Source organism: Caretta caretta, chromosome 10 (genome assembly GCF_965140235.1).
Source record: "Caretta caretta isolate rCarCar2 chromosome 10, rCarCar1.hap1, whole genome shotgun sequence".
Taxonomy (NCBI): Eukaryota; Metazoa; Chordata; order Testudines; family Cheloniidae; genus Caretta; species Caretta caretta.
In genome coordinates this window covers 84,203,450-84,217,921 of record NC_134215.1, presented here as the reverse complement: position 1 = coordinate 84,217,921, position 14,472 = coordinate 84,203,450, and the positions used below count along the sequence as shown (strand labels likewise).

At 51.5% G+C, this 14,472-nt stretch overlaps 1 protein-coding gene across 2 annotated transcripts in view; it reads left to right on the top strand.

Moving 5' to 3' along the window:
- RASGRF1 (Ras protein specific guanine nucleotide releasing factor 1) overlaps positions 1-14,472 on the top strand; it is a 97,677-nt gene that overhangs the window by 42,430 nt on the left and 40,775 nt on the right. For both annotated transcript variants that reach the window (XM_048865870.2, XM_048865871.2), the window contains 8 exons: positions 597-676; positions 1,606-1,799; positions 3,060-3,169; positions 6,608-6,726; positions 8,041-8,201; positions 9,802-9,865; positions 12,620-12,756; positions 14,379-14,461. In XM_048865870.2, coding sequence (XP_048721827.1) covers positions 597-676; positions 1,606-1,799; positions 3,060-3,169; positions 6,608-6,726; positions 8,041-8,201; positions 9,802-9,865; positions 12,620-12,756; positions 14,379-14,461 — 948 coding nt within the window. The remainder of the gene's footprint in view (positions 1-596; positions 677-1,605; positions 1,800-3,059; positions 3,170-6,607; positions 6,727-8,040; positions 8,202-9,801; positions 9,866-12,619; positions 12,757-14,378; positions 14,462-14,472) is intronic.

Genomic DNA, 14,472 nt, shown 5'->3' with positions numbered 1-14,472 from the left:
TTAAGAGGGTGTGAGAGAAACTTGACAAGCTCCAGCCACTCTGCATATCATTCCCAATCCTTTGTGGAGGGGAGCAGCAGCCAGCTGGACTCAGGAATGGCCCCAGTCGAGGTGTGGTGTGCACGTTTGGTGTCTTGCTAGGGAGTGGCTTTGGGCAGCTGCCCGTCTCCAGGGAATCCGTCTCTCCAGACTGAAATACAGGACGCCTCTTGCTAGTGCACGGTTCTCTTGTTGTCCACGTCCCCGGGTGTGGTGCTGGCTGCTTGTTTTAAATGTCCCCCGGGATGATCCTTCATTACAGCACTTAGGAGACTGTTCACGGGATCCTACATCTCACTACTGGGAAACAGGACCTGCTCACACTTTCCCTTTCTTCCTCATATCCCACTATTCCCACTAATTCTTCCCCTCGTCCCACGCTGAGGAATTTCTCTCCATCCGTCACTCTTTCAGTCTCTCCTCATCAGCCAGTCCACCCAGTCTCATCCTCATTTTGCAGTGCTTATCTGGCCTCCCCCCGTTAGAAGTGCCAGGAGTCTTACATTGTTAGCTGGTTCTTGTTCATCCACCTCTTTACCTTTTGGTTTATCTTTCAGTGAAACAATCATGTTTTTGCACCAGATCTTTTATCAAGGCCTGAAAGCAAGAATCTCTAGCTGGCCGACGCTAGTGCTTGGTGAGTAGATGCTGTTTCTTTATTGCATGTTCTTCCTCACTCTCATTAGCTCTTGCCTGTCCTTTCTTCTAATAAACTTTACAGTGGTTCTCTCTGAGCTACGCCACTGCACTGAATTGTTGCTAATTGTTGTGGTAAGGCATACATTTTTTTCATTCGTGGGAAAAAAACCCAAACCCATTCTAGTCGACCATGCAGCTCAGGTCCTAGTTTTGTAATCCAGTGACCTGACTGGCTGACTTCATGGGACTTTTCTTTATTCACAGAAGAGTTTATTGTGGTGCTGAAGGTTCTTGACATGTGCCCAGGCATGTTACCCACACAGCCCTGATGGATCCCACAGTTACATCACGGAGATTTGCCAATCCAGCCGCTCCTCGCTGACTGTTCCACCCCAGCTCCTCGTTCAGGAGCTGCTCCAGTGCTCTGCGCAGTAGTTCTCAGACGGGGGGCACAGTCTTGAGTCCCCCATTGTAAAGCTCTCTTCCTGTGGTTTTTGTGGGCGCTCAGAGGGTGCAGGGTGACATGCCTCACCCCTCCATGCCATAGGAAACATGCAGCAGGCAGGGCTTCTCCACCTGGCACGATGCAAGTCCCAGCACCCCCACCTACTGCCTGACACACCTTGGAAGGTGCATGTCCCTAAAGCGGTGAGCTCCAGGGAGGCCAGCCAAACTGGGCTTGGATTTCCTCGCTGTGCAAATGCCCATTTCTTCAAACCCAAAATCCAGGCACAGAGCCAGCGCGTGACGTGTCACTCCCGTAAATGTCAGACACACCCACAAATCAGTGGCTCCCGTCCTCATTCGGGCCAGGCACGGGTGAGTGAGCCTGTCCGCCCGGCACCGATGCTGCCGCGGCTGGAGCCCGGTGGGAGTGCGAGGCTCTCATGCGGTGCTGTAACCAGCTCGTTGCCTGCTTGCTTGCAGCTGATTTGTTTGACATCTTGCTGCCCATGCTGAACATCTACCAGGAGTTCGTGAGAAACCATCAGTACAGCCTGCAGATCCTGGCCCACTGCAAGCAGAACCGCGACTTCGACAAGCTGCTGAAGCACTACGAGGCCAAGCCGGACTGCGAGGAGAGGACGCTGGAGACCTTCCTGACGTACCCCATGTTCCAGGTGACACGTGGCTCTTGTGGCAGGCGCTAGCGGGCCATAAAATTCAGCGAGGAAGCCTCTTGCTCCCCAGATCTGTTGAGTCTCCTGCGCGCTGCGTATAAATAGTCTCCCAGGGCAATGGAGAAGGAGGGGGCCTGGCTGGCTGTTTAGAAGAGGAGTTCCTTTGGAGTATTCCAGGCCACGAAGTGACCAGCCAAACGTAGGCTCAGCCTCTCTGAGCCCGGTCACAGCCCAGCGGGCTCCCTCCCTGCAGACGGTCATTCGCACCCTGCGTGGGGGCAGGGATGGCCCCTAGGTTGGCTTCCTAGCCTTCCAATCCCACCTCCCACCCCCTCCACCCCAGCACCATAGACCATTCTGGAGTCGCTCTAGACTGAGCTCAGGGGGGTGCCTCAGCCTCAGCCCCTCCTTACAAGGGCACTGGAGACCTGGCAGTGTGAGAGCCCGACTCCCTCAGCCGGGAAAGCCACACCCAGCTTGAAACACTCACCCACCAGGTAACAAGCCTGTTGGACTCTGAGTTACTCCCATCGCCGGGTCCCTCTCCATTCACCCACGGCCTCCGGCTGATCCCCCAGAGACCCCAGGGGGCAGAGTCAACAAAGCCAGCCAGCACTCCCCGGGGCAAGCCTGGGGCTCCTCACTTTGCTGCCATGCTCAGTGATGGGAAACGAAGCCCCTGTAAGTCTCAGCGTCCCTAAGCATGAGCATTGGGCGGGGCCCGCCACCCTCTGCCTGTCCGAGACCGTGGCAAGCAGAGTACACGTGAGCGCGAGAGCCGTTCTCGCTTTCCCAGACACAGGGAATAACTCCGCTTTAGAACTACCATCCTGCGAGCCCCCCGCCCGCCATGGCTGGGTGGGACACAAGGGTTATTTTTGAAACGAAGCCTCCAGCTGAAACTTGTGAGTTCCGGAAAGACCAAAGTGAGGCCCAGTTAACCATTAAATGCTGGTACCTGAATTACAGGATATGAACCAGGGCTTGGTGGAGGACCCCAGAAGTGGTGCTGGGGCAGGACCTGGGCCTGTGCATGGGGAAGGGGTCGCTTTCCGGAGTGGGGCTCGGTGCAGGGCTGGATAGGTGGGCGCTCGTGGCTTTATGGAGCAGCACAAAGAAGTTTGTGGAGGCTGGGGGCCCAGCCTTCCCTAATTGCCCAGTTCACTTTGTACAAACCAGTCGTCCTTATGTGAGAGTTAATGCTAATTCGCTGCCGTGATTGTTCCTTCTGCTGACCCCTGATTTCCGGTTCCGACTCAGATTCCCAGATACATTCTGACGTTACATGAGCTGCTGGCGCACACGCCCCATGAGCACGTGGAGAGGAACAGCTTGGACTACGCCAAGTCCAAGCTAGAAGAGCTTTCCAGGTCAGAACCATCACGGGTTGATTCCTTCTCCTTCCAAGGAAGGCTTCAAAGGCTCTGCCACGGCAGCGGTTCTTGTCTCCGTAGGGCAGGCGTGGTGGAGAGGCCGTGTGTATGCTGTGGGAGGGGAAGGGGTGTTCCTTTTGAGGTGAAATATAGGAGAAGCTAAGGGGAAGTTGAATCCTTTCTTAGCCATTTCCCTCCCAAATGCGTGAATATCATTCTGGTCTGCTGCTCCATGAGGCCATCCATGAACTTGCTGAGTGTGCCGAATCTGTCGGCACTGCTTTGTGGCTCTATGGTAGTGAGTCTGCCGGGGGGACCAAAGTGGCGTCCTGAGCAGAATCTGTGGTGCACAGGGTGCAGGGGAAAGGACGGGTCCAAGGTGGCCTGTATTATTTCAGGTTCGGACCTTCCCTTTGAACATCATGATGCTCGTTGTCCGAATGCTGAGAAGCATTGAACGCTCCTTCACCTGCGGGTGCCAAGGGCATGAAACCACAAACCTCCCAAATAGAACCGAGCACTTGTGTCATATCCTGTCGTTCTGAGCTCTGTGATTTACAAATCAATGAATTAGATTTGTCAATGAATCAATGAATTAGTCCCATTTGCCTCCCCTCCCAGAAAAGGACAGAGTCCTCCTAAAACACAGTAGCTCTGTCCAGACCAGGACAAGAAGCTGCTGCTGAAGCTGGTTGTCTGTGTCGATTTCCCCTGAATCAGTACTGAGAACAGAGCAAGGGTGAGTAAATCAGTTCCAGCAGCACTTCAGAAAGTGTCTCGAGACACTGCTAGCATTCACAGCCTCTTTAGCACTGATCTGGGGGAACCGGTGCTGAAATCCATTTTCAAACCCTGTCCTCCAGACAAGACTGAGGAGTTCGAGCTCGCGGAATCGCTGCTGCACGGAAGGGGTAAGAACCGGAGCCATTAAATGCATCCGATGCATCCGATGAAGTGAGCTGTAGCTCATGAAAGCTTATGCTCACATAAATTGGTTAGTCTCTGAGGTGCCACACGTCCTCCTTTTCTTTTTATTAAATCCTCTGGAACCCAGAATTTGTCATGCGAATCACAGGGCTCTGTGCTGGCTGCTCCCGGAGCCAGTCACGTGGGTGCCAGCCTGGCAGCACCTGTACTGGCTCGAAATGAGTCTGCTTTCAGGTGCATGCCTGCACAGAGGGGCTTTTCCTCTCCTTTCCAAGTGCGGCGTGGAAACACTCACATTTCAAGTGGTTTCGGTTTCCTTCTGAAAAATGCAAACGCTGTTGGCCATGTCCTCGCGACAGTGCACCGAGCTGATCTGAGTGGCGTCACTTGTTGCTGGCACAGTTCAGCCTGCACCATTTCTTCCTCCTCGAGCTGTAGAATCAGCTGATGCAGGCCATGCTGTGGGCAGAGCCCGGAACTGCAGCACTCGCATACAAAATGCAGAAAGCCTGTCTCCGGCCCTGACCCTGCAGCTGGGCCCACGAGTGCAGACCAACAAGCCTGTGTGGAACCTAGTGGGCTCTGGGGTCCAGGCTAGGACCCAGAGCCAATTGCAGGATTAGGGCCTATATTTTTATCTGCAGTCTGTGCTCTGTCACTGGCTCTTGCAGTTAGGTATCACAGATTGAGTATGTTGAGGTATTTTAGGCCCTGATCCAGCTAATCACTTGAGCACATACTTACTTGTAAGGGTGTGCTTCTCCCCACTCACTTCAGCGGGGCTGCTTGTATGCTTAAAGTTAAGCACACACATAATTGCTTTGCCGGGTCAGGACCTTGACGCTGACTCAGGTGGGTGAGGAGCTCGCTAGCATGGCACGCCCGGTAGCCCTGAGACCAGTGCCACAGGCTTCCTCTTGTATGTTGTCTGGCTGTTGGAAGAGTTTGTACAACGCACTGCGCTTTCCTATCTGCAGAGCATATCTGGAATAGGCCAGCTCCAGCCAAGAAGGGCTGCCCAAACCGGCGTGCTTTAGCATTTGTAATCCGTAACGAGTCGGCCGGTGACGGGGTGGTGGGGTGGGATTTGCTGCTGTGGATTCAGGGGTATGCTGTGTAGTAGCAGATGTTGGAGAACGTCCCAGTATTCCCAGAAGTGCCATCCTGGGGTCAGAGGTCTGAAAAAGGCTTGACAGACGCATGGGCCTGTGAACACCCTACCCAGGGCCAGCTTTCGGATTGTGGGGGAACCCCAAGAAGCGCTCTTGGGGCTGGGGGGTTTCTAGCCTCGTCCTGTTCATGGCGTGATGATGTCAGTGCTTGCCCTTCCCTCCTTTGTGACGTCTGACGACACCGCCGTGCTACGGGCCCAGATAACGAGGTGCAGATCGGAGCTGGGCTACATTTTTCAAAACGTTCAATTTCAATGAAATTCAAATTATGGGGGGAAAATCAGGAAGAAACATTCCCCCAAACTATATGAATTTCTCCCCTTTTTTCCAGCTGGGTCTAGGGGAGACGCAGTGTGGCACTGTTCATGGACAAGCCGAGGGAAATCCAGCTGTGAGTGCCTGGGGCAGCGAAAGGGACCTTGCTCCCACCGTTGTCCCAGCAGCCTCTGGACTGACTTCTTTGACAATAGGGACCCCTGGATTCCCAGTGTCTGATACTTTCCTTCCGGAGGCTGAGAAGTGACGCATTCTGCTCTAGTCTCTCCGTTAGTCACATCGCGGCATACCACAGACGGGGAGATGAATCCCTCACCCCGACCCTGAGTTTACCCACACAAAGAATCGCCACCCCTCCATTCAGCTGCTCCACGAGCAGGAGCGTGAGACGTGGTTTGTCAGAGGGTGCAACGGGGTGGCCGCTGCCGCATTCCCAGAGCACCGGCGGTTCCGGTGCTTCCCGGAGGGGCCTGGGCCCGCCCCTGCCAGCGTGACCCCATCCCGCCAGGATGACCTCACGCATGGGGCATGTGAGCTCATGCCACACAGGACACCATTTTGAAAAGCGCCTGCCACCCTGTGCCCGCATGATCTCGCGCAGGAACAGCGTGTGGGGTCACGCTGGCGGGGGCGGAGCTGCGCGCTCTTCAGAAGGACGTCATCTGTCTGTGATACTGGGCAAAACCACGTCCAGTTTTGTCTGTGCTGGACGGGGATAAACCACAGGGAAAAAAGGACCCTCTGGCTTAAAACCAGACAAATGGCCTGCCTAGGGAGAGGTCATCCAGCCAGACGGGGCAGTTCCCAGCAAGAATGGAAATTCAAAAATCCGCCAACATTTTTATATTTAGAAACGTAGCAACTCCAGATGGACGTGTGTTGTCTCCTAGCCTCCAGGGTATAGGGCTGTATGTAGAGGGCAGTGCTGGGCTCCTTTTGCCGTCCTTTATCTCAGCTATGCTTAATGCAGCTACTGTTGAGTGTAAAAGCCACATTGCCATCTTCACCAACAGTTCTCTGGCAGATTTCACTGTCTCCAGTTGTCTCTTCTCCTCTTTAGGATAATGCATGACGAAGTGAGTGAGACAGAAAATATTCGAAAAAATCTGGCAATAGAAAGGATGATTATTGAAGGGTGTGAAATTCTCCTGGACACCAGCCAGACTTTTGTCAGACAAGGTATAACGTTTACACCTGTATAACTCCCCCCTCCTCTGTCCGTGCGATGCATTGCACTGGTGAGCTGCCTGGCTGCCTGTTTCCAGTACAGTGACACCGCGTCGGGCACAGTGCCATGACGTTGCGTGGAGAGCTGTAACATTAGAAATAGGGACCATTCATTCCTGCTGTAAACCTACTGGAGTGCGGACGGTCTCTGTTCCTGGATTGCCCTGCTCCACAGAGCTGGCATGTGTGTTATAGCACGAAATAGTTTTCTAGTGCCAAGTATTGGGCGGGATCCTGACCTTCTGGTAACCGGCACCCAGGGGAATGCCCGGGGTGGCGAGTCAGTTTAGCCTCCAGCCCTGTGGAGTGGGCATGGCCTGGAGAAAGGGGCATGGCCGGGGTGCTGCTGCTCTCTGGCAGCCCCCCACAGTCAGACCAGCCATTTGGTAGCTTGTGTGCCACCACAACTTACAAACGCTGCCCTGCAGGGCTGGGCCAAGCAGGGAGGGCTGGCCCTGGGGCTCCAGCTCGCTGGCCCTGGCCTCCTAGTAAGCGTTGCATCCCGTGAAGGACGTGGCTTTGTACCAGGGCCATTCCCCAGAGAGCTCGTGGTGGATGGATCCCTTTCTTTGTGCCTTTTCCCCGAGGTCTAATTGCAGCCCAGGTTTGGGTCAGCCATGGTGAGGTGCAGCTGTTCTCCACGGGGCTCCCACAGAGACTTCCCCTTAGTGGGGGACACGCCAGTGTATTGGATCCCTGCCCTTACTGCCCTTAGATGTGGAGAAGAGTCAAGGGCCTTGTCATGAGGAGCTCCAGCAAGCCTCCAAGGGCCCCCTTCTCACCACGTCATGGCTCGGAGGTCCAGTGGCAGGAGGCGGTCGAGCACGCTTGGCTGGAGGGGCTCGGGGCCTGCCATGGAGTGAGAGTGGCACACAGACCCCCCTGCAGCACAGCGGGTGTGCAAAGGCCCCCCTACATGGCTACTCCGCCAGTAGTGCTCCCCCGGCAGCCCCACCATGGGACCTTGGGGGTGGGAAAGTCGGTGTGGGGGCCCCTGGGATGTCTCACCCCGGAGCACTCTTTGTGTGCCAGGGCTGCTAACGGAAGCCTTCATTTGATCCGCTTCCCTGGTTCACAGCCGTGACAGCTGGGTCTTCCTGCCCTTTGCAGCACATGGCTTCCTGCCTGAGGCATCCGGCTACTTTCTTCACCAGCTGCCTTGCCAGTCTGACTCTGTCATCGTGTGTCTGAAACAGAACTAACTACACCCCCTGCAGGCGAGAAGAGACACAAAGGGCCAATAATGGGATTTTGTCCTCTCAACAGGTTCCCTCATCCAAGTGCCGATGTCCGAGAAAGGGAAGATCACCAGAGGGAGGCTGGGCTCCCTGTCCTTGAAGAAGGAGGGCGAGAGACAATGCTTCCTCTTCTCCAAGCACTTAATTATCTGTACAAGAGGCTCAGGTGGCAAATTACACTTAACCAAGGTGCGAATTGCAGAAAGGGCCAATTCTCTCACACTCGTGCAGATAACGAGCCCAGTAAGCGGGGGGGGGGGGGGGGGGGAGGGGGGAGTCACCTCGCCCAGCAATCCCCTTTGAAGTGTCATTTCACTGTGGGAGCTCAGGGTGACCCATCCGCCCCCGCTGCTGGGCAGGGTCAGTACAGCAATGCCGGCATTCAGATGAAGATCAGGGGTGGAATTTCCAACTGGCCTCCAGCCAGACCCTATTTCCCTGCCCCTCCGTTTGAATGAGTAACTGACTGTGTGCACAAAATCCACCTCTAAGTGAGCAACTGTGACTGCAGAAGCAGGCAGTGGGAAATGGAGGGTGCAGCTGATACTTTGTCCTAGAAAGCTTTAACCCCACCAGGCCCTGAAATGCAGCAGGAGCAGTTCCATGGCTTCTCTACTGTGGGACTTCAAAGTCAGCCATGCTCCAGAGCGACAGCTTTCCAGGCGGTGTTGTAAGAGAGAGATCTGCCATGAGCAGCCTTCCAGTCCCCTAGAGCCTTATTCTCCGAGTGCTGCGTTCTGCAGCTGTGTGGGACATGGATAGTCCATGGAACACCACTGGAGAACTGCAGCACTCTAGATTCCCAATGGGAATTAGGCACCTGAATACCTTTGAGGAGCTGAATTTCTGTCTCCGTTAAAAGTAAAATGGATGGGGGGACTCCAGGAAGCCAGGCCTGCCAGACTAAGCCTTTCCAATGTCCTATCAAACTCAGTAGGTCTGGAATGTGGGTTATAGTCTGTCTTATTACCGTCACCTTTGCAGCTCCTAAAACAGGTTTCTTAAGGTGCCAATTTCCCTCACATAATTGTAGCTTTGCAGATGTCTAAATGCAATCAAACAGGGCAGTTCAGCGTATTGCATGTGATTAGGACATCCTGTCACTTACGGAATGAGCTCTGTGTCATGTGCTAAGATAAAAATTACAAGTTCTCAGCAAGAGAAGTTATTTGTGATTTGCTGCGAGAATACTGACAATCTATGCAGTGGGAATCTTTAATTAGGCCTAAATTTGTACATAACACTTACAGGCTTCTCCAAACCATTCCCAAGACACTCACATTTGTCTATGGATGTTTTGCAGTTAATTTAGTGAGAATCTTAGAAAAATGGTTCTTTACTGACATTAAATTACCAGTTTGAAAGATTACAGTCCATGGCAAAGAGTTGCTGATTATCACAACAGACTTTGGGGAAACTTAATTTACTGTTCTTATTAAATAATTTATAAACAAATTCATTTGATCAGCAGTACAGGGAAAATTGCAATTTCCAAGCATTTAATAACTTATTTTCTACTAGTTAAAACACTGAATTCATTGGCAATAGGATCTGCTTTCAAATTGTAATAAATAAGGCCCCGATCCTGCAAACACTTGAGCACGTACTTAACTTTATGCCCAGGAGTCACCCTGGTGGGTTCCTGTTTGCAGGAACTGGGCTCAAAAAGCAAAGAAGATGGACACGTCTCCCCCTGGCCGCCCCTCCGAGGGGTTTCTGCAGAGATTGATTGATGTGTGCCTGTGCGAGTGTCACATTTCTTCCCTCTGTGGCTGTTCCTCTCTTTCAGAATGGTGTGATCTCTCTCATCGACTGCACCTTGATGGAGGAGCAGGAGAGCACTGATGAAGAAAGTAGGTATCAGCTGGAGCTGGGCAAACCCAACCCCCGAAATCCCTGTCCATTATTATTGGTGCGAATTTAAAAAAGAATTCCCTTCGGGCGCGTGCAAGCCCCGGGTGCGTTCCTTGGAGCTCTCCTCACGCACCTGCTAATGGAAGGAGACATGTTGGAAACGAGTACTGGCCCCGTGTTTGGTGTGGGCTTAGACGCTGCCTGACCCAACAAGGGGGCAAAGTCTGCGAAACCCTCCTCAGAGCCAGGACCCAGAAGCGTTAGAAAAGACCCATAAGGACTGACCATCCGCTTGCGATGAGGATTAAGGGCATGTGCAGTTAGGTTATGTGTATGTGATGCAAGAAAATGAAATATAAATTCGGGGTCCAGCCAGTAACTCAATCAACTCATTTTGCTCCCAAGGCAAAACCTACGCCTCCCAGACAGAGAAAAGATTTCAATGGCCCAACCCTGCTTAGCAGCTGCTTCTCCCTAACCTGCCACCTGCGTCTGGGAGATTCCAAGCCCAGGCGGCTTCTAAGGCCACAGTCTTGAATACAAGAGTAATTCTCATCAGACCAGGACACGGACGTCGTACTCTGTGACCCACAGGCCATTTGCAATCATCCAGCATGGCTGGAGTTTTCATGGCAGTTGACAGCGACTTGCAGGGAGATGTTTGCAATCAGTCCATAGAGGGTAAAACCAAAAGTGCAAACAAGTTGGTTGAGCAAATTCAAATAACGAATAATTCAAGGACATTGTGATCCACTGGCAGCCATTCCATAAGCGGAAAACAAGCTGTCATGAATCAAATACATTATCTGCCGTGAACAAAACAGAGGCACGTCTATGCAAATATAACTAGGGTGACCGGATAGCAACTGTGAAAAAACGGGACGGGGGTGGGGGGTAATAGGCACTGTGACAAAGTTCCTCCTCTACTTTGGTGGGTCTTGCGCTTATTGGTGGATTTGCTCACCTTGGAGCTTCACGGCAGCCCTCAGTTTGGCCGTTTTCATGAACCCCTCAGTCCAGGTCAATTCCTCCTGTGTCTGACCAGGAGCTGGGAGGTTTGGGGGGAAACCGGGCCCACCCTCTACTTCGGGTTCCAGCCCAGGGCCCTGTGGAATGCAGCTGTCTAGACTGCCTCCTGGAACAGCTGTGCGACAGCTACAATCCCTCGGCTACTTCCCCATGGCCTCCTCCCAACACCTTCTTTATCCTCACCATAGGACCTTCCTCCTGGTGTCTGATAATGCTTGTATACCTCAGTCCTCCAACAGTCCACGTTCTCACTCTCAGCTCCTAGCGCCTCTTGCTCCCAGTTCCTCACACGCACACCACAAACTGAAGTGAGCTCCTTTTTAAAACCCAGGTGCCCTGATTAGCCTGCCTTAATTGATTCTAACAGCTTCTTGATTGGCTGCAGGTGTTCTAATCAGCCTGTCTGCCTTAATTGTTTCCAGAAAGTTTGTGATTGTTCTGGAACCTTCCCTGTTACCTTACCCAGGGAAAAGGGACCTATTTAACCTGGGGCTAATATATCTGCCTTCTGTCACTCTCCTGTAGCTATCTGGCCCGACCCTGTCACAGAGCCTATATGAGAAAAAGTCCCAAAAAATGGGACTGTCCCTTTAAAAACGGGGTGGATGGTCACCCTAAATATAACCTTCCGAAGGTGGCCAATCTCGTCACGCACTGCAGTGTTAATGGCCTAATAAAACCAGGCTGCTGTAGGAGTGCAGCAAGCCCTGTCTAATTACAGTCTTTGTCATGGAAAACTCAGCTTGCTATTTTCTGTCCTCTTCAAAATCTTCCTCATAAAACTAAGAGCAGTGTGGCGAAACTCCGCCCACCTGTGACAGCCGCACACCTGGCTGTCGGGTTGGAGGAGTGACCCAGGGAGCCAAACGTTTGCAGCCAAGTTCTCAAAACTAGCCTCTTGGCTTTTCCTTAATCTAAAACTGGGGAGTCCCCCACTTTATTGCCTCTGTAGGTCACACTCCTTGCTTACCTCAGGGGCTCTTTCCATCCCTCCATTCCCCCCACAAGATCCCTGTGGGTCATGCTCCCACCCACCCCCCTCTCAGCCCACTCCCCTTGCTCATGCTAGGGGTTCTGCATGGCCCCCCTTCCACCCACTGTTATTTCGCAAAGTCACTCAGGGTGTTAAACTCTATTGGGAGGATAAACAGAGTGTAACCCAGTTCTGTGGTCTATGGATAATTACAGACCTGGCTGAGGATGATGGCTCTGCTAACCGGACGCATGGGGCTGTATGTGTTCCCCATTTCTCCTTTCTGGCTTTCTCATTTTGACCAAAATCAATAGGATTTGGGCCACTGATGCCTAAAACATTCCCAGAAGTTTTGGAATTGATCGGATGCAGCATTCAAAAGGTATTGCATTGAAAGAGCCAGATACCATCAAGTTGAGAACAGGGCCTCACTTTGGTCAGCCAAAAAAAGCTATTCAGAATGAAAGTATGGGTTTGCTCTCTCTGCATGAAAGCACAAATCCACAGGCTCCCCCCAGTAATGATGCTCCTTGCATCTGCGAGAAGGAGAAGAGGAAAGCAGTATGAGTTGGTGATTCATGGCCAACATGGAAGCTTAGGCTCTGAATTTGTATCCTCTGCACGGTTAACTCTGCATGCCATGGCCGAACAAAACCACAAAGTGCAAATGTTGTTTACAAGCCTATTGGAAAATGTCCTAGAAAAAAACCCTCAAACCTTACTCTGCTTGTTTATCTTGTCTATTACAAAGCAAAAGCATCAGGGCAAGACATAGACCATCTTGATTTCAAAATTGTAGTGGAACCAAAGGATTCTCCATCCTTTACTGTTATCTTGGTGGCATCGTCCAGGCAAGAAAAGGCTGCATGGACCAGTGATATCAGTCAGGTAAGAAGAAATCGAGCAAAAAACCAATCCATTTTTGGACACCTAACGAGGTGGGCTGATTTCAGAGTCCCGCTGGGTTTCCATGGCTGTTGCAGATTGCTTACTGCCTCTGAAATCAGGCCATTTATTTGGAAGCTCACATATGGGTATCATGCCTGACTTTAGGCACCTGAGTTGGAGAACATCTGCATTAATCTTTCTATGCATCACTTTTCTTATCTAGAAAAATAGAGACAGTGCTTAACTCATGAGGGTATTGTGAGGTTGAAGTCATTAAAATAACTAGAGCATCAGGAGAAAGTGCCATGTGAAGTATTAATAATTCTTATTTCTTATTTTATTTTGTTGAATTCAGGCCTTTCTGGCCACTTGGCAGTTCACACGCACACATCAAAGGTGGGAGTAAATCTATGTTAAAATTGGGGTCCATTCCATTTGGAAAAATACTATTGGCCCAACCCCCCCTTCCCGTGCAGCCAGCGGGTCATTTACATTTGTGCAAAAAGAGCATAAAAGGCTTCCAGCTCTGACTTTCCCACTCACTCCCACCAGTGGCAGCAATTTACACCGACTTTGCACTCACTTTGCAGACCATACATGATGCCACAAGGTGCAAAGAAGTGAAGAGTTGGGCCCATATGGTTACGTGAAATGTATGGTCTGCTCTTCCAGCTGGGAGGAAGAGAAAAATGAATGATTTCAATGGCAGATTTTTATAACATCTCGTTCTTAGCCACCTTTTTGCTGTGCAATGTCCTGTATTTTTCAGCGAGGAAGCAGTGTAGTATGTTTAACTCTTATCATAGCTTCCCAGGATAGATATAGGCAGGAACCTTAGATACGCAGGTGTAGGCCACATGCTGAGAGAGGCTGCCATAGAGTATATAACTGAAACTAGGTGGGCCAGGTAATATCTTTTATTGGGCCAACTTCTGCTGGTGAGAGAGACAAGTAGGGCAGCTTGAAAGCTGGTTTCTCTCACCAACAGAAGTTGGTTCAATAAGAGATTATCTCACCCACCTTCTGCACTAGTATCCCGGGACCCACACAGCTACAGCAACATGGCATATAGTGTGTAACCGGCAGAGGAGGAGGGGTCAGGGCACTCAGACTAAGGTGTGAGAGAGTATTTCTACCAGGACTATCAGGCAGAGTCCTCTGGGAGGAGACTTGGGCTGGAAGAGTCTAACTGGGAGAACAGAGGTGGAGAGAGCATTTCTGGAGATCCCTGTCTGTGGTTTTGCCCAGTCCACCTCTGATAGTTTCAGTCTAAATATGCCAAATCCTGCATTAGAAGAAAAGCTAATTTGTGTAGCTCTCTGTAACTTCTCCACTAGCAACTGGAATAAAGACTGACCGCCATGAACTCTTCTCCCTCTGGTCACCCAGTATTTATTGCCATTCGTATCTGAGGAAAGCAGCATTTTGAGCATCAATTTCATATCAAATGGCCCTTGGCAGATAAAATGAGTGAGGATGTATCCAGTTTGGATTAGTTCAACATCACCGTCCGCTTATGCTGTGATCTCAGCAACTGATCAAATCCTATATCGAGCCTCGAAACAAATTCTCTTTCCAGTGTAACTTGCGTTCTCCATTCCCCTGACCCTTCTGTGTTTCAGTGTGTAGACAACATTCGATGCAATGGCCTCATGATGAATGCATTTGAGGAGAACTCAAAAGTCACCGTTCCCCAGATGATCAAGTAAGTGCTTT